General features: G+C 37.2%; 2 protein-coding genes across 4 annotated transcripts; one reads left to right on the forward strand and one right to left on the reverse strand.

Annotated features, from left to right (window-relative positions):
• Positions 1–416: 416 nt before the first annotated feature.
• CAPS (calcyphosine) lies at positions 417–10,886 on the reverse strand. 3 transcript variants are annotated; one of them, XM_072405196.1, is made up of 5 exons: positions 10,829–10,886; positions 5,987–6,129; positions 3,749–3,926; positions 3,189–3,398; positions 417–885 (listed from the first exon to the last, which is right to left on the reverse strand). In XM_072405196.1, the coding sequence occupies exons 2-5, from the start codon at positions 6,121–6,123 to the stop codon at positions 784–786; spliced, it is 627 nt and encodes a 208-aa protein (XP_072261297.1). In that variant the 5' UTR covers positions 6,124–6,129; positions 10,829–10,886; the 3' UTR covers positions 417–783. The 3 variants fall into 3 exon arrangements, with proteins under 3 accessions (XP_072261297.1, XP_072261295.1, XP_072261296.1); XM_072405194.1 differs by lacking the exon at positions 417–885 and having other exon boundaries at positions 2,470–3,398; XM_072405195.1 differs by lacking the exons at positions 417–885; positions 10,829–10,886 and having other exon boundaries at positions 2,470–3,398; positions 5,987–6,300.
• Positions 10,887–12,768: 1,882 nt separating this feature from the next.
• Positions 12,769–18,757, forward strand: VMAC (vimentin type intermediate filament associated coiled-coil protein). Its single transcript, XM_072405197.1, has 4 exons — positions 12,769–12,855; positions 12,934–13,030; positions 13,108–13,462; positions 17,353–18,757. Exons 3-4 carry the CDS (start codon positions 13,293–13,295, stop codon positions 17,666–17,668), a joined length of 486 nt encoding a protein of 161 aa, XP_072261298.1. The 5' UTR covers positions 12,769–12,855; positions 12,934–13,030; positions 13,108–13,292; the 3' UTR covers positions 17,669–18,757.
• The last annotated feature ends 1,486 nt before the right edge of the window (positions 18,758–20,243 follow it).

Genomic DNA, 20,243 nt, shown 5'->3' on the forward strand with positions numbered 1-20,243 from the left:
CGTTCAAATGATCGTATCTAACGTGTGTACACTTATGTTGAGTTATATTTGAACAATCGTATTGTTACAACATGTACAGAATTATGCACAATACGATCGTTCAAAACAATCATTCATAATCGTTAGTCGTTCGTTTTCTAATGATAATTATTGCAAGTGTGTACCTAGCTTTAGAGCGGGACATTTCCCTGTTGAATAGATAAAGGGTCCCCACTGCCTCTGAAGCGTTTGATCTCTGTTGTGATTTGGCAGAGCTAATAATTAAATAAAAGTAGTTTTCCGCACAACATTTTCGTCAGGACAAGCAGTGTTCCCTATCTTTTTTAAGCAGGCCTAATACACAAAGAGTGTTGTAAAAGGTGGGTTAGGAAATCCAGGCACACTTCCATACACAAAACCAAAAATAGTAATTTCTGATAATATAATTTTAATATTGTTTGCTGTTGTTTCATTCTATTACATGGTATCAATACAATCATTTGAAAAAAATTAACTGTTTAGGCTACAGTTTTATTCTCCAAACTAGTATCAACTACCTTTTGAATTTAAGAATACATACTGGGCTGGCTTAATTTGCTAAAGGATTAGAGCATGTTCACTGTGCAAAGTGGATTTTTATTGTAAGGAAAAAAAGAAAATAGTACTTATGTTCACATATAATTGAATGATTGAAGTTGGCACAGCTTTACCTCGCTCACTACGACTGATAAATTTTCACCTTGCAAAGTAAACCAATCCCATTTTATCTAGAAGTTAATCTATGTGCCTATATGAATTGCAATTCTAAATTTTCCATTCATTTTTCATCATTACAACAAAATAAGCATCACTGTCTATAGAAGCGCTGACACCGCTGTAATAATTCAAGAATTCTTCCACTGTCACCTGAAAGAAATGAAACAAAGCAAATGCTAAAAAGGTTATAGACACTCCAAAAGTTGTAGCGGTTTATTTTTATGTCTTACTTTACTCAGTAATTAAAAGTAAGGAAATGAAGGATAATAATAAAAACCTGTCCAGGGCCAAAATGTCAGTTTACATTTGGCAGTAGATTTATATCTATGTACAGGACAAGTGACAACATTGATCAAGACCCAATAATAGGCTGTTTCTTTAAAAAGAGTTAAGCACCAAAATAGCCCAGAGGTGTCCAGTTTACCACTTGTTTGCTACTAAAAAATGTAATACCCACTGTAATTTTGTTGTGTTGGTTCCTAAACATAGTATTATACTTTATTCCACCCTGCTTATCTTCTAGTAATAATAATCGGTTTTATAGTTGTAAATTATGATATGAGTAGGTAGTACAGGGTGGAGCTACTACCACATGCCACCATGTTTAGACACCAGGAATTTTTTTTTTAATTTTTGGATTCATTTGGCCTGATTTATTAAAGCTCAGGAAGACTATCAAGGGAGAACCTGGGTGCAGTATTTCACTGGTCCAGTACTGAACTCAGGTCAAGTCTTGAAAACTTTTTTTTAATTTTATTTAGATAATCCATTTCAGGTTTGCTGACAGTATATCCTCTCCAGTCTTGGAGAGCTTATGAAGAAGCTATATATTGTTAGGGCATACAATATACAATCTCTCTGTAGTGATAAATTGGATTTACTTTGAACAGAAGAAGTAAGGTACTAGCCTAAACAGTTTGCAGCAGCTCTGGCAGGATTTGGCAGGAGTGTGAGGAGCAAAAGTATTCGAGGCTCAGCAACCTACGACGTGTATACTTATAAAATATAGCATACCAGTGATGACTCCTTTTACTTGTTTGTGAGTATATTTTATTTTGTTGCAACTAAGCAAGATCTGAGGAGATGGTGGCATTGCATGTTGGTATCAAGACTGTGCACCTACGTACGATATATATGTTGATATTCTGCAGTGCCAATTGTTCCAAATGGCAGCCCAACAAATCTAGCAGTATGTTACATGGTTAAAAATACTGCATGCGCCTTTTTGTTATTTTAGGTAGCCTAATCAACTGGCAAAACCAAGTCAAAGTCACTCTAGTCGTATTTAGCCAAGTGTAAATCGTGCTTTTGAAAAGTAAATTCAAACTATTTTAACCTCCCAACCGCTAACCCCGTACTTTTTCGTGCAAACATTTTTTGCAACTATCGCTAACCCCATACTTTTTCGTCTATAATAAAATCCCACTTACCTGGTCCCGCTGTGCTCATCCATCCTGTGTTCCGCCGGCCGGCATCCTGTGTTCGGCCGCCCGGCCGGCGGACCACAAGATGCCGGCCAGCTTCTTACCTGGTCCCGCTGATCGTCCCACGTCGTTCTCCGTCCAGCGTCGGGTGCTTCTAACACAAGAAGCCAGCTGGCGGAGAAAAAAAAAGCCGACCGGCTTCTTGTGCGTTGCGTGATGACGTCGACGCGTGTGCGGGAAATTCAAACTCATTCATTCATTTTGTATTGGATTGAATACAAAGTCCTGTATCCAATCCAATACAAAATAATTAAAAATAAATACAAAGTATGTATTTTGAATTGGATTGGATACAGGAGTTTGTATTCAATTCAATACATAATGAGAGTTTGAATTTTGTTCTCATTTTGTATTGGATTGAATACAAAGTCCTGTATCCAATCCAATACAAAATATATTTATGTGGTTTTGTCTATAGGTATGTGACGGACACTAGGGAGGTGTTTTAGAAAAAAATATTACTGTACATTATACCGAATTATCGCATTATCAGTATTGGATTGAATACAAAGTCCTGTATCCAATCCAATAAAAATAATAAAAAATATATTTATGTGGTTTTGTCTATAGGTATGTGACGGACACTAGGGAGGTGTTTTAGAAAAATATATCACTATACAGTATACCAAATTATCGCATTTTCAGTATTTTTCATTTATTTATGTATTCTTGTTTAAGCCGATTTTTGTGTTTTTCCTTTAATTTTATTAAAAGTAATTTTTTTTTTTTTACATGATTGTGTGTTTTAAACATTTTTTATATTCATTATATCTACTAGACCCCTATTCGGACATATTTCTGTAAGTTACAGGTCTACAATTTAAAAAAAAAATTTCATGAAAACCTGTAACGCTTTTGGTACAGAAATCTAGACATCAGTGTAACGCTCAGGTGGTTAAAGGAAGCAGTTACTCTTAAACAAATGTTTGTACTTTCAATGTAATATTTGTATAATGCTGTGACACTTACTTGGCCGTCCTTGTTGTTGGGTGAATCAAAGTTTTCCAGGAAATGTTGGAACACTTGCCTCTCATTCCATTCTCCATTTCGATATTTCTGATGACATTTAGGGTTGTAAACACCTTTCAGGTCTTCAACAGTTATAACCCCATCACCTGTTTTATCCATTTTATGAAAGGCTTCCAATATAACTTGTTTACGAGCATTGGACATAAGAGGCTGTGAAGATGGAAAAAAAACACATTATTTTTATCTTTTATAATGCTAAATTATTACACTATAAGACAGCACATGGCACACATGGCTTCTCCATTTTGGTTAAATTTTTTTTATTATGTTTGCAGTCCTTCCTTTGACTTTTTCAGCTGTTTGTGCACTCTGATGTAAGGCTATTAGATCTAATCATATTTTAGACTATCCCAGGCAACTTTTTCTTGAACTTGCTACTTTTTGGCTACAGTTGAAAATATCAAATATTTCATTACTAAAAGAAAATAAATCATCATTTTGTGCTGAATATAGTAAATAAAGACGATGTAGTCAAAACACTTCAAACCAAAAACTCTTACCCTGATTGTGTTCAAGAACTCATCAAAGTTGATGGTTCCATTTCCATTTCTGTCAAATCTCTGAAAAATGTCTTGCACTTCTTCTGGCTGTAGGGAAAGTCCATAGTTTTGGAGTCCTTTGGCGAATTCCTCTAAGTCCAAAGAGTTACTATAGTTATCATCCATTATTCGAAAAGCCCTATGGAATATTAGACAATAAAATTTGATGTGTTTTTCTATAAAGGGCCTTTACAGCCAAAGGTGCGGAAGAAGTTACCAGTGAACTATCTATCATAAAAGTAACTATGAATCTTTTCTATAAGCTTATGTAATACCTGGAAATGCAATACTGTTTGTCATAAAGGAAAATATTTTTTTTTAGAAAACAGAGCAAATCTGGATGCATTTATGAACCAAGGTTAGTTTAAAATCCATAACATTGTGAAATGCCAGTTCAAAAAAGGCATATTGGAAGGCAGCACAGTGACTCAGAGGTTAGCATTCTGGCCTTTGCAGTGCTAGGTTCAAAGTTCAGATCTCAGCTGGGAAACTATCTGCATGGAGTTTGCAGTTTCTCCCTGTGTTTGTGTGGGTTTCCTCTGGATACTCCTGTTTCCTCCCACATTCCAAAAACATGCAGTTAGGTTAATTAGCTTAGACTGCTATAAATACGTATGACTATGGTGGGGACATTAGATTGTGAACTCCTTTGAGGGACAGCTAGTCCTATGACTATAGACTTTGTACAGTACTGTGTAATATGTCAGCGCTATATAAATACTGTGTAATAATAATTACAAGGTGGAAAGTCTTGGGTAGAGTGTGGCAGGTTTAGGATCTTTTAAGTCTTAGGCAGATTTTAAGTCTGTGTCCCCATTATTATTAATCACTCCCATTTTCTGTTCTAATAAGCACAAATTTTAGGTAAATATTGAAGAGAATCTGAAATTGTACAATTGTCGCTGTGACAAATTAAATGGGAAATCTTTCAATGGGAAAATATATTTCAGTGACAAAGTTTGGAGATGGAGTTTCCTCTGATAAAAATAAAAATAATATATTGATATAGACTTTCTCTGTCATTGTAAACAAACAAAAACGATTTGAGATGGAGTTGCACCTGAACTTTCAATAAGCCACAATCTCATATTAATTTTATTGTAAGCTGGTGATTCGGAATCGGTCTAATTACCCCTTTTTACCTTTGATATTTTAATATAGTTATTTTTGTTTGAAATATTTACTGGGATAATAATTTAACCTCATGCACTTCGCACCTCACAATATTGTTTCAACTTGGCCATAAACACATCCAAGTGCATACCGGAAAATGTATTCACGTTCAAATAATCATCTTTAGATTAGTTTTTATGATTTTCTAATAGAGTAGTCTGAAGCCCTCTCTTTTAACTGAAAAAGGGATCTAATTTTAGAGATGACACATACAGCAATTTAAGATTTCTGTAAGTAATTGCTTTCATGAGAACTTGATATGGCCTATATTCTGCCCTGTATAGACGGTGGACCTCCAGTCCAACTGTCCCCTATTTAACAGTAACATACTAGAGCAGGGGTGGGCAAACTTTTTGACTCAGGGGCCACAATCTGAAAAAAGTTTAATAGAGGGCCGGGGCGATGGGAGAGTGGGTGGCATTATGCCATCATAATGCCACTGAACGTGACGTCATGATGGCATAACCCCGCCCACTCTCCCATCACAGATCTGAGCCTCCCATGGGGGAGTGGGCCGGTTGTTTGCAGGAACACAGCCCGCCTACTCTCCCATCGCAGACTCAGATCCAGGGGACGTGTTCCGCGGCTCTGGCCGGTGCTCCCCCCCAGCGGGGTCCTTCTGACCCTACTCGGGGTGGCACCAACCAGGGCTGGAGAAACATCCCTACTGGGCCGTATACGGCCCGTGGGCCACAGTTTACCCATGGCCTATACTAGAGCCTCTTACTTAGGCTCAGTCATTTACCAGTTGAATACTAAGGTTTTCATGTCAACTTAGAAAGACGTTTGGTCATGTGATAAAGGAGATCAAGAGGAACATCAGGAAAAATGTAAGGACTAAATCAGGCCATCATATTAACCCTTACTCTGCTGATTATAATTTGTAAGGCAGTAACAATAAAATGCATCTTTGTTTTTAAGAAATACCCAATTAGAAATTTGTAGAAAATGTCAACAGAAAAAAATTTTTAGGAAATTTCACATATTATTTGTGAAAATTATTGCAAAAAAAAGTTCTTAGTTTACCTTCCCAAGCCTTTAATTCCAGATGCTCCTCTAGCAAGGCACTGAAGTCTTAGCTTCTCCACAGGGTCCTGGCATTGTGGAATCTGACGCCGTGCCTTAGTCATCATTTCTTGCTCCAACTGGGATATAGCAGCCATTTTTTTCTAAAAGTGAAATGGGTTTAAACATGTAAATAGTGTGATTACAATTATAGTAAACCACTGCTAAGGATAAAATAGCCTTTGGTCCTTTAAGGTGCCCTTCCTCCCTGGGCTGTGTCCATGCGTGCATGCCTACCCACACACCCCAGCCATCTCTGTCAGGGAATCACCAAGAGTGGGCGCTGACAGTACAACAGGAAAAATGCCTATATGATGCCATGGGCTGGCTCCTCGGAGGGTCTCACAAAAACGTACAGGTAGTATGACAACGTGGTTCCAACCTGTGATTGGAAATTGAAAAGCAATAGCAGAATGATGAAGTTGATCCTACTGTTCACTACACCCTTGTCTCCTGATAAGTATGTTCCTTTTTACCCTATGGACATGAAGGTAACCTAATAAATTGCTAGTGCTGAGCACAACTACCACCCTAGTCTGAGTGCTGTGGGCTAAAAGAGGCTGAAGTCAAAGTTTAAATACACTTTAAAAATACATGTAATGCCCCCTCCCCCATACCTCCCTTCATGTTATGGTTAGTAATGATCTGGGAAGGAATTAAGGATACCTTGTTATGGAACACAAAATTAAATTTTAAGAGATTCTGTCTTACCTGAACAGTTGATGTAAAACTAGGATGTTATATCAGAAGAATATTGTACACGTGTTGGTGATACTAAGGAGTAAGCACAATTAACGTGTCCACAATTGTAATGCAATGTTAAGTTCTTTATGTGTTATTTGTTTAATGTAAAAGCTTATCTTGATGTACCGTTTGATTTATACCCCCCACATTCCCATTATTTCTGTTCATCTCTCCAGGAAAAAACAATAAAACTTTTGAAATAAGATACATATAATGAGTTATTATTAAACATAGATTTATATACTTAATGCAAAGAAATAAGTATAGGGGTATTATCTATAGCAAACAGTGAAATGCCAGTATTTCCAAAACAATGCTAAAAAATATTTAATGTACAGCGCTGCGTAATATGTTGATGCTATATAAATCGTGCTTAATATTAATAATAATAATAATAATAAAAAATAGAAATGGTTTCCATTGCAAACAATACTACTACTTCCCATTCTTGTATGCGTAGGTTACACATCCCAAAAACATGCAGTTAAGAATATTGACTTTCCCTCAAAAATTGGCTTAAAATTGTGTAATGACATACATATGACTATGATATTTTATATTGTATGCCTCTTTAAGGCACAGTTGGGGACATGGCTATAGACCTTGTAAAGCGCTGCGTATTATGTGGCCACTATGTAAATACAAGTTAATCACAATAATAGGAATAAATAAGGTTAAATATAGCAATAAGTAACAACCATCTAATAAAACCATGGCAATACACTACCTAACACAAAATCACTACTCATTCATTAAGTGACGTTGAATGTTAGTTGAACTGCCACACTGGGACCAATTATGGATGCTATATTGTCAAGAGAAATTAGTTGCAATGTTTGTTTGCAAAGGGATAACACAGCAGAATCTAATCTTACTGTTTGTATTTGGTCATGCAAATATACATTGGAAGAATATGAAGTATAATTTAATTATTCATTGTGTTTCAACACTAGAATGCACCTTTTTTATATTTTTAAACCTTACTATTGAGAAATATGAAGCATATGAAAAATGGGGTATTGAAGGTTTTCTATTATTCTCTGGGTCCAGGAACTCCCAGGTCTTTCCTGGGATAAGTAGAATATAGTAAGGCAGATGGAATGACTCAGCTTATTAACGTTTGTTGGTTTTTTGTTGCTAGTCACCGTTGTTGATAGGTTTTTCCTTCTTGCATCAGTTCCCGAGTTTATGTGTGTGTGTGTAGGTTTTCACTAGGAATATAGGGTTTAGATCCTTTAAATAGCAATTTTAATTCTTGAGGGATTGTATGTACGTTGAGTTTACATATACCATCATTATTTATATATATATTAATTTACCCCAGAGTAGACAATTTTTAATTCACTAAAAGTACTTTACTACAATTGTTTTTAGATTTTAACTTGTGGAGCCATTACTTTTTTTAATAAGGCAAATGGGTAATCCACTGTTACCAAATAATACCTTTTTCCTTTTTTTGGTCTTATAATGCTAACCTTTAAAAATTTATTTAATTTCCATTTTCCACATTCGATAATGGCACAAACCAGTAATACATTTATATTTCCCTGATCTACACAAAATACACCTTGGTCATGGTGAAAAAAAGTGTACAAGGATTACCAAAAGATTCACCAATAAGAAAATGAAATGTCTTGTATGCATAAGTGAAACCTCTTAGTGAGCTAGGATACAGCCAACAGCCCTCAGAAGTCACATGATTAGTTGATTAAAATTAAACCTGATTGACGGTTCGCTTGCAAGAGATGTAATGCAAGAGCCTGATGTCAACCATTTTTAATTGTGAACATTTTCAGACAGCTAGCGTAAATTATTATTATTAATATCAGTTATTATGTATTTATAAATGGCAATATATTACACAGCCTGATTTTTTTAAGGCTCTCCAAGGCTGGAGAAGATACACTTTCATTAGTGAATCTGGGTGATCCAGAAAACCTGGCCCAATGACACAGGAGGGAGGAGAGGACCCTGCCCAAAAGATCAAATAATAAAGGGTACAAATACTGTCTTCAAAGCTGACTTTACTAAGTTCTCTGTTATTTGTTTTATCCACAATTTAGAGAAAACCTTATAGGGACACATGGTAAGTTAGGAGTTTAGTGGGGTGGGCAATGTGTGAATGCTGTGCCCTCACTTTTTCCTAGAATAGGCACACATGCCCACTCTTATTTTGCAAAGAATTCTTAGGTGGTCCACAGCTCTAGTCAGTCCGCCAACCCCCACCCCCCACCCCACTGAATCAGGAGAAGAACCCCACTTGCACTGGGCGCGGGGGAGGGGGGGGGTGTGTGCACTGGCCAGAGCCGCAGACCATGTCTCCCGTATGGAATTGCAGGTTAAGGGCAGTGGGCGGGTTGTGTCCCTGAATGTCTCTAAGTGGGCAGGTTCTGGTATCATGATGTCACTCTGGGGGAAGTTTCTGGGGGAAGTGCTTGAGTGGCACATAGGCAGGGGTGTGATGGGGAACGTGCCATGCCCCCTCTTCTTTTTTAACGCCTACACCCCTGGTTATGGTCAAGTATAGGTCTTAAGGTTTAGTAAAAAAAGTAATTATTAGCATTAACCCATGGCTTCCACACTAAGTGTGCTTAATAGTCAAGTACATTGTAAATGATTGAACTTTCAACATATTTGAACCAGCTACTAATAATATACTTCAATAAAACAAATGGAAATGTGCCATTTGCTGAAAGAAAGTACACCACTGACCTCAGAAACTGGTGTCCTACCATTGATATACTGTAACATGGAATTTATGATTAACTTGATGGCTGTAGCCTGTCCAGACTCCAAAGCAGCAAAGCAATGAAAACTATATAATATTCACCACAATGCTTTACATTTGGGAAGAAGGTTCTTCTGAAATACTCCCTGTAGTAAACATGATCAGCCCACGGCACGATATGTTATATAGCAAACTTTAATCTTGCCTCAATGTTTTTTTTTTTTGGGGAACAAAGGAAATGCCTCCAATGCAATTTGGGTACAATTGATAACAACCAATGCAACTTACTCAACACACTATGAAACTATTTCTGTTCTTTATCACATCTTGTAGTCAGTGTGATTCATTTAAGAATATGGCAATCTTTCCTAATCCTTTGCTGGATGTGTAGACATACGCAACCTGGGGCCCTAGAAAGCTCTTCTGGCATGATGAAACTACATGCATCAAAGAGGGCACCATACCCTCAACAATAAAATAAGGCAGGTTATATCTGCATATTCTCTAAGGAGGTTCTACTCATCTAGAACACTAGATTCTAATTTGTTGGTGATAAATTTATAGATGTGCCTATTAACATCTATATTTTAGTTAACTTTTAATTGAAGAATGAATATGCCATGTACATTTTATGTATCATCTGTTCAAATATGCAATCTTTATTCTCTAGGCTCAATTTAAATACAAATCAAATGTTTTCCTGTTCAAATGTGCTGCAGAAATCAACACCCCTTTCAAGGAATGTATACATCTTTGCAGATGAAAATAAATTAAAAGGCTTGCTATGTTTATTATGTATCTCTTAGTACTGCATTATGTGAATATTTATTTAACCTGGACTGCTTATAACTGTAAAGCATCAAAATGAATGTAAGTGTATCTTTACCCAAAACTTTTACTTTTTCTAGTTTTTAAGAATTAAATTTCTGACAAGTTTTGTTTCTCCAATAAAAAGATCTGTAACAGGGAAATAGAGAGCAATAAAAGTTCAACAAGGGTTCTAGAATTCCCTTAATCCTCTCAAGAAATGCATGTATACTCCTGTCCGTGTTTCTCTTTGAGAGATTTGTTCCTCATTTCCTGTTTTTGGGACAGGAAAATTAATTTCTCCAATGGAGACTTGCAATGACAGTAAATTATGAGAGGTGTTCAAATCCTTTCCCACTCTATCCAAGCTAAAATTAATAGGCCTTGTCTATATATAAACATATACATTATTTAAATGTCTAATAATAAAAAAAAGTTGCTGTTATAAGTGAATTTTTGTTAGAAAAGTATTTAATAAATATATTTTTTATAAAGGAAAGAAGGACATGCCTCATGATTCTTACCTTTATTCTCTGACAGCTGATAATTTCTTAAGTCTTCAGCAATAGGCACTTCGCTTACTAAGGATGCAGCTGTAAAGATGTTAAATATATCCTGTCTCCCTAGTAATATCTGTCTGCGTCATCCTATATAGGCACAAACTACAGAACGACCCTGCCCTCTATTGAGGAATAAAGAATACTGACCAAGAAGCTCACTGCAGAATAAATAGTCAAATATTAGAATAAAACACTTTAGGTATACCTTGCACACAAATAAGTCAATTACAGGTAAATTATTTTAGCTTCAGGTTTCACATATATAGGGACACTTCAATGTATAAGGCCTTATTAGGTTTAGAGTGAGGCAGAGTATAGTTACTTGAATACTTTTTTCAAACAACCAATATTGTGAAAGGTAATTAAAAATTTAAAAAATAATAATGCTTCTACTCTATATACTTTGAAGTACTTACAGTCTGCAGCACCACTCCTGATGTTCTCTGTGGAAATGGTGTATGTATAGCATTGCCAATTCAGAGGGAGTGCTTACCTAAAGAGGGAGAACATTTGGGCTATGACATGATTCATGGGGACAATAAGGTAAAGCATTACATTAACAGCGGCAGGTAATGAAAACCAAATGCATAATAGACAATGATTTCTTGTGCTTTTGTTTTCTCCAACATTTTGGCCTTTTTTTTTATTGGTAGCTAGAACAGTCTAAGCCAAAAACTATTGAAAACATAGGGGTGAATCTTACTAATGGGAACACAGACAGCCATAACAACCTGACAAACCAAAAAAGACCTTAAAGTGACAACAATGGATACTACTGTGTAGAATGGAGATTGTCCTTAATGACAGGACAAGGAGTTGGATCCCAAAAAGCCAGTTGCACTACATTTTGCATAGCATAACCATCAAAGTCATAATCAAAGCCAGTGTTTCTGACTTTTTTTTAACATGGGGAACCCCTAAAAATAACTTTAGTAACCCCTACTATAATTACTATGTCCAAAAGTCAGGTACATTAGTGTGGTGGTCAGTGGGAAGAATTCCTCTTACATTGCTGGCCAGTGGGAAGAATGTCACCCTTACAAATAGCAAAAAATTATCTTTGGTGTCTGTTAAACTGACCTGGGAGGTACAAGGGAATCCTGCTTGAGAAACGCTGATCTAAAGAAACCATTCTTTTTTTTTATTTTAAATATCTAATATAGAAAAAGTTTTTTTTAAGCACTTTTAACCAATCATTTTATATTTATATATATATATATATATATATATATATATATAATTTTTATCTTATGTTGTGAAAAGGGAGTGGGGAGTGTCAAATCTGCCAACATACTTAAAGCTAAAAAACATCTCTCGTCCGTGTTGCTTATAGTTGGGAGGTATGCATGCTGTATGATTCTATCAGTACAGGTTGGCTGATGAAAAAGTTTTTGCTATAAAAAAAGATAATAAAAACCAATGCTTTTTTTTAAATAAAAGGTACGCTAGATAGTAAGCTCTTCTACCCGGGTTCTCTTGTGTCACTGTCTTTATCCCTGTCATTTGCTATCCCTATTTATGTACAGAGCTGCGTAATATGTTGGCGCTTTATATAAATCCTGTTTATTAATAATAATAAGATTATTAATACCAATGATAATATTCCAGTAATATCAAAACCAAATACAAAGACAAAATAATTTATGTTTTATTTCTGCTTGCATGAACTATGAATACAACTATAATAAAGTGATAACATACAGTAATAAAATAATTGTAAATAAATGGCAGCTGATCACCAAATGTTAGATGGAAAGCAGCCGTCAGACCGGACACGATAGAGTTAATCAGCCCTATTCCTTAGCTTATAACAAGCTGGCTCAGCAGCAGCTAAACCAATGAGCAGCCTGATCACGCCTCCCTGCTGATCAGCCAATCAGCGCTCTGCACAAGGACGCTTCCTGCATGGACAGCTGGGGAAAGTGAATTCCAAGTTTTCGTCTTGTTTACTTTGTGAATTGACAGCTGGGCTTCCGCTGGAAAGGGCTCAGGTAGGCAGCTTTACCTGTGCACACTGCATGTAGACCTTTCCCTGTGAATGTTCATTTCATCCCAGACTTCTCATGCAGGACTGCTCAAGGAACTTTCTTCAGTACGTGAACTGACCTGCTTCTCTGATGTCATTACACTGCTTAGACCAGCTTCATCCCTTCATCTTCTCACTGGGTATGTATGAACCTTTACCTGTTGTATATACCTGCTTGGAATAGGACACATTCATGTGTGTGTGTGTTCTTTTTCAGGGACTAGACTCTGCAATTCTATACAAGCAAATGCTGTGATTTAACCCTTCAAAGACCTGGAATAAACAGCTGGGAACTGAATGATCTCATTATTCAGAGTGTACATATATATCACTACGACACTAAGCTAACTCGTTCATCTCTTCTTCCTGAAAAGACTTGTTGAAGGTCTCAAGGTAGCTTCCATGTCCTCTATAAACACAACCCAAATCAAAGAAGCCAATGCTCATCTGGCATTATTACACCAACGAGTTTCAGATCTTGAAGGAATAATAAAGGAACAGGCAGAGAACCTTATCCGTAAAGACGAGCACTGCCAAAGAGTAATAAACCGTGTTGTGGAAGAAAAAGATGGGTAAGTTACCTTTCTTATGATAACCATTTAGTGACTACATGGAGAGAATCCAGTGTCACTTCTCTTCCAATGTGTAGAATAAGGCTTTCTAACTTCTGTTCTTAAAGCATACCTAAAATCTAAATTTTTACTTTACATAGAAGGGTAGTCAACCCTTTTATTTAAACATTTTGTTTGGTAGTGTTTTTTTTTTTTTTTTTATTTTTTTTTTTTTTTAATGCAACGCCACCTCCTTATTCTTGATCGCCTAAGCAATCAAGAATGAATGGGAGTGCAGAGCCTCCTGGGATACCTACATTATGCATCCCAGGAGGCTCTTGGTTGCTCCTTCTGCGCATGCCCGAACATCTCTGACATGTGCAGAAGGAGCCCTTTCATCAATAGGAAAAAAATTACTGATCTCACACATGCGCAGTGAGATCGGCAAGTTTTACACCAAACTACATCACCCGTTCTCGCGCCTGTGCGGTGCGACATCAGGTGGCATAGTAAGAAGAACGTGGAAGTGGAGCGTAAAAGATGGCCACGCGTGGTGCTCCCTCTGCGCCGGGCCAAAGACGGATACCTGGCCAACGCGGAACCCGATGGAAGAAACCTCCCAAAGGACAGACTGATCTGTGGGATTAAATGTAAGTGGTAAATTTTTATATTTTTTTGGGGTCAAGATCTGCACACACTTTTAGTTTTTCTTCAACAGAAAGCAGTAGATTTAATAAAATGTGCTTTACACAGTCAGAAAATGACCTGGTTTAATGAAAATTCTGTAGGTCTTTAGGGACTGGAGTTGGACAGCCCCAGTATGGTTGATAAATAAATAGTAATAAATGCTTCAAAATGAACCCCCCCCATCCTAATTCATCCTCTTTTAGCTGCTTGGTAGCTTATCTGTAAGTTACTGCCCTTAGTAACATTTACCAGGCAACCAACCAGGCAAACATTTACCATTTGCCAACCAGGCAAATACTGTAACAAGAAGATCCACATGGCAGAATGGCACAGAAAGGTTCCTAATGACTGGCACAAGAACACTTCTTCCTGCATCCTTTGTGCCATGTAACATCTTGGATCAGATCGCCTGATCTTTAGAACGCATCCTTGCACTTTGTGCTGGCTATCAGCTGCTCTGCAAAAGGGGATCTTCTTGTGACAGCCCCTGTCTACAGAATGTAATTTGCTTTACTGCTTAATGAGTATTATCAAAAGGAAATGGTGTAGAGAGGGTCTAGCCCGGCCCATGCTAAAGAGATGGGCTTTGAGATAGATGCAGAAGAAGTTCTTATGCCCAACCAAGAAAGGTCAAGCAACAGGCTTACTTTAATTCAGACTTCCATGGATGCATATAGTTTCTTTTCTGATATCTTCAGCCTTCTAAAAATGACAGGAAAGTCTGAGTAAGTCATGGACCAGAATGTGAAAGGCCCATTACTGTCACATGAAGCCATGGAATCGCATTTTCCCTAAAACTTAGACATTCAGGGAAGGTTCAGTCTGTTCTGATTGGCATGAAAGGAATAAAGAAAATCTGATGCTTAACTCTAAGGATGAGTGCCATCTAGTTTAGGACCATCGACAAACTGGTAAAGCAGAATCTGGACTACCACTTTTTAGTGTATTTTTTTTTCTTTTTTTGGGGGGGGAATCGGGGGGGGGGGGGGTTTGGGGGGGTGGGTAGTGTGGTAATTTTTGTGGGCAAAAATGAATTTTATGGTTAATCGCCATAATTAATTTTGCCCACCTAAATGATAACAGGTCTGTGCTTTCACTTGACGCTACTGAGTTGGGTTATTCCTGCGCCCAGCTCTTACTCTTGCCATCTTATCTTGTGTAAAGAAGGCGTTTTTGGCAGGAGACCCTAAAGTAAACTTTTCTATCAAAAACTTTTTTTATCTAATGCAATAGGACTACATGTCCCATGATTCTTTGCACTGTGATCATGATGTGTATGGTACTTAAACTCTCGCCAAGTGGCTTGAGAAGATCTAGACCAGGCCATGGGTGTACACTTTGGGGTGGCTGTACTGGCCACCGAGAGTCTGCAAGGAAATGTACCAAACATTTACAAAGAAATGCATCAATATGCTGCACAGACTGGCTGCAAACCAATCTGAAACACGTATTTATGAGGTATGCTGTTGCATATCAAATCCTCCATAAGAAAAAAACACTTTAAGGTAGACACAGGTCTTTGGCTATGGACTCACGTCAGATGATAAATGGTCGGCTTGTCCTGAGTGAGAATCTGACGTGTACAGATGTCCAGGGTTCTCCCCAGGCCCTTTTAGCTGGGTGCACCACCCGGCACTTTTCAGCACCCACCCGGCTGTTTTTGGGTGGTTACTGAAGAGTTTGGTCACAATACAGGGGCTGCCACCCACCTACAAATTCTTCCCACCCGGCTTAAAAAACATTTCTGGGTTGAGCACTGGATGTCATTCATATATATCCATACTGACAGATCTTTGAGCGACCATCTATGAATGACTGCAATACATAATTGTCATGAGATTTCTCCTCATTTGTCACCTGGAATCTTTAAAAATCCATCTAACACTAGAAAAAAATGTTGGTTTGTATGGTCTCAATAAATTGCAATTTATTAGTGTCCCCCATTGGCAGTAATAATCCCCATGTTTTGGTCCTAATTATTGATACGTGTAGACTTTACCTTTTAAATAGTGGACCTGTTCTGTAGGTAAGACAATAGCTTCCAAATCCATGTATACAGCTCAGTTCATTGAAATATGTATTGAATCAATTCAGTACTTTATATAGTAACCAATATTTTATAGTGGTGAGGTTAGATTTATGCTGCTAGGATATATCAGTTACTTTAGAGAAGGTACTTTGTTGGTGCTTTTCAATCTGAGAAAGGTTAAAAGGACATTTCTAAACAATTTTGAAGTCCATTATTCTACACCGAGAAAGATTACACACATGTGGAACACATTGAAGACAGTTTCCAAAGACAGAACAAGTATGGCTTGTTTGTAAAGTTGTATCTGAACAAACCATAAGACTTCTGGAATAATATCCTTTTGACAAAGGTTACACCAAAGTGGAAATCTTTGGCCATAATGTACAGAGCCATGACCACATATTGGTATCTGATACCAACCGTCGAGCATGGGGGCGGAATTATGATTTGTGCTAGTTTCCCAGCCACAGGACCCAGCCACTCTGCAGTCATTGCGTTGACCATAAACATGAGCTAAATGTTAAGCTACGTACACACGTCAGATTTTTATCGCTCGATAATCGGCATCGGGCGAAAATCTGCCGTGTGTACAGTCGGTGTCGTGTCGGTGTCGTCCATCGTCCGGACGACCGACCTGCCGGATCCACGGACGATGGACGACAGCCGATCCTAATGAAAGGGAAGGGGAGAGCGCGCAGCAGGGTGCCGCTCCGTCGCTCTCCCCCTCCCCTCTCCATAGAGCATGAATGGTGCTGTTACGTACAGCACCGTTCATGCATCGTGCACTCCCTTGTCGTTGGAAAGGATCGTGAAAGATCCTTTCCAACGACAAAAATTGGAAGTGTGTACGCAGCTTTAGTCATCCGTGTGACAGTTAACCAAAATAAGTTTAAAGCTTTTTTTTTTTTTTTTTTTTTTTTTTTTTATTTGCGACTGCACTCATCATTTGAGACTGTACAAATGCAGATTATTCAGATTAATACTGCACACCGGATTTGGTTTTGGTGCACTTGGTATTTGTGGTGCCTTTAATTAAAAGTTCTTTACACAGATTTCTAGCCTTCATGAAGACTTCAGATCTGGTTTGGTTGGCCAGTCATTTATCATTCCAAAGCATGTGATTGAATGTTATATGTTTTGTGTTGTTTAGCTGTATATATTATACATTACTGATGTTGTGCTTCACATTTGACAGGCAGTTGGCAGAACTTCAGAAGAGGCTAGCATATTCTGAAGAAGTAATTGAAAGACTATATGCAGCTAATATGGAAAAGGACAGGGAGTTGGTACGGATGCGACATCACGGTCGACTTCTGGCCCAGATTTGTCAGAGGAGATCACAACTGGAAACTTTAACTTCTCTCATGGCTGAAGCAGAAGCAGTGCTTAGTTTGTCTGGCCTCGGAGTGGGGGTAAGCAGTTTTCCCTCTAATTTTGGGGATTACTCTCAGACTGAGGAAGACCCTGAAGGCTCTGATTCAGAGAGGATATCATTTGGAACAAATGTCTAAAGCAAACCTAGTTTACTTTTATTTAAACTACATATTCTGTAATCCAAATTCCAACCAAAACATTTTTTTATATTGAAAAAGAGAAGGTCGATAATGTATGTCTTTTTTTACTATGTTACTGTTGGGAAGCATTAGCATTGTTAACAGAAACTGGTTTACAGATTATTGAAGTACAAGTTCACCTTTTGCTTTGCTTTATGTTCTTCATTTAGCTATCATCTTCCCTTTTAACTACAATTTCGTTATGCAAGGGCTTTCTCACCCTTGCTAGCTGCCATAGTTGATCTAAACACATGGAGTTCCCACACATGTGTACAACGTGGCTGCTACAATCCCATGAATATGGTTGTTCTGCTAGTCATGCATAAAAATGTAAGGATTAGCTCACATCAACCTCAAGTGTTTTTTGTTTTGTTTCCCCCCCCCCCATTCCTTATCCCTATGACTAAAGAAACACATAAGCAGCTAAACATAGTTGTACTATGTATTCTATGTATTCATCAAGTATCTAAATGAAGTGTTTTATATGGTAAGTTAAGGTGAACCTGCACTTTAACCTAAACCTCCCCTTTATGAGAAATAGCCATCTTCATGGAAAGTCCTAAACAAGGCAGCTAGTTAATCAAAATTCATTGCCAAATCATTGTTATGTGCCTTTCTATGATTTAACAGTTATTCTCACATTGATGATGATCACATTGCATTTCAATGGCCAAAATTTAACCAAAGAAAAATGGCTTACTGCAATAAATGACCAGCCAAGAATGGCTGAAAGTAGCCATCACATTTTGTGCAGACTTGTGGAAAAGACAGTGATCCAGTCAGAAGTTGGAAATGAAAGCACTGTACAGAGCCTTTTAATGAAGCCGCACTCAAATTTTGGGGGCTTAGGAAAAAACATATCGGTTGCAGATATTAAACTTGTATGAACCAACAGAAGCTGATGGGAACCCCAAAATGTTTAGTTTTCATCATAACGATAGAGCGATATGAATACAGCCTTTTCTGGTGCCCACTGTGTCCCATACCTTTCTGTTGGTTGAACCATTCCATATACTACCCAAAACTAGGAAAGTTTATATATATATATATATATATATATATATATATTTACATGTCTTTAAATTTTAAAAATTGTCTAAATTTTTCATTTTAGATAACCTTTCATTCTTCAAATATTTTTACTTTAGTAGCTAGGTTTTAAAGTGTTTTTTTTTTTTTTTTTTTTTATTCATTTTTATTCTACATGGCTAAATGACAGCTGATAAAGCAATATGTAATCCACTATTAAACCTCCGATGGCAGAAATCTAAAATTGTATATTACTGTCAAGGGTACATCCAAAACTAACTTTTTTACAAATACATTGCCTGATCATCCAACTGCTGGAAGGAAGTAAAAATATATGCCACTTTTAAACTTTGGGACACCAGGCCCTGCCAAACCTTATGGGTCCACTGATGGCTATAGAAAATCTAGGTAGAGAGGGCTATAGTAACTTGTCATGTTTTGGGAAACGATGTTTGCTACTGACCTGCCTGTTTCTCTAGCTGTGGACTTGAATTGCTAACTACTAAATACTAAAAAGTCCCAGTCCAGCTAACTAATGTATTTACTTTCTTGATGGGTGTTTGTATACAAGTAGATTTTATGCACTTGGGTTATGGTTCGTTAGCTGCAGGATAAGCAAAATAACAATGTTTAGTAAGTTCTACTGTGTTTTTTGTTTGTTGTTTTGCACACTACCATATTATACTCAAATACAAGATGTATTCTTTGTAGGGTAAACAAACTGTAGAACTAGTGCTCCCTGAGCTACTTTTCCTACTAGTGAATATGACCCAACAAACTTGAAACAGGATGTCACATGTAAACCTGTATTAATATAACCTGTTATAATATTTGTCAGAGTGTTGGGTTATTTACTGGGTAGTTCACTGCATTGGACCATGGTAGGACATTGAATTTGGACTTTAATACAAAAATTTGTCATTTACCAAAAATTATTCATTTGCTTTTTAGTTCTTGATCATGCATTATGAGAGAATGATGCCTAAAGGTACTTTATCAATTATTTTTTGTATTTTTGCTGCTCCTATGAACATTTGTATGTATGAAAATGTGTAAACTGTGATCATGAACTTTTAAACTGTTACATTTGGAATGAGCAGGTCAGGTACTATTTGTGGACAATGTTATATTTGATTTACTTGCACTGTATGCATTAACAAGATTTTACCTCAAAGCATTCCGTTTTCTACATATGAATGAATTTAGAAAAAAAAATTAAAAGCAATGTATGTGTGATAAGGCAGGCTGGGGTGGTTCCAGAGTTGCAACTAACAAGATCAGTGTGCCACTTGTTTGTAGGTCCCCCTCTAACTAGTATCTGCATGGTAAACTTGTTTGTTTGGGGGGAAAACCATGGCATACCCCATAACTCCTTTAAAGAAACATTGTCACTAGAATAAAAATGAAAAACCTTTTTTTTCATGCAAAGAATTCTTAGTTTCCTATACCAGCACCTCTCATTGCCTCCAATGGCTCTCCTGAGTTACTATTGGATATAGGCAGA

The sequence above is a fragment of the Pyxicephalus adspersus genome, chromosome 3 (assembly GCF_032062135.1).
Source record: "Pyxicephalus adspersus chromosome 3, UCB_Pads_2.0, whole genome shotgun sequence".
Classification (NCBI taxonomy): Eukaryota; Metazoa; Chordata; class Amphibia; order Anura; family Pyxicephalidae; genus Pyxicephalus; species Pyxicephalus adspersus.

Excerpts from the sequence above, each read along its gene's own strand:
- CAPS (XM_072405194.1), bottom strand. The coding sequence starts at position 6,123 with ATGGCTGCTATATCCCAGTTGGAGCAAGAAATGATGACTAAGGCACGG. Across the intron at positions 3,927-5,986 it reads GGAATTAAAGGCTTGGGAAG|GGCTTTTCGAATAATGGATG; the intron begins GTAAACTAAGAA and ends AATATTCCATAG. Across the intron at positions 3,399-3,748 it reads AGTTCTTGAACACAATCAGG|CCTCTTATGTCCAATGCTCG; the intron begins GTAAGAGTTTTT and ends CCATCTTCACAG.
- VMAC (XM_072405197.1), top strand. The coding sequence starts at position 13,293 with ATGTCCTCTATAAACACAACCCAAATCAAAGAAGCCAATGCTCATCTG. Across the intron at positions 13,463-17,352 it reads GTTGTGGAAGAAAAAGATGG|GCAGTTGGCAGAACTTCAGA; the intron begins GTAAGTTACCTT and ends CACATTTGACAG.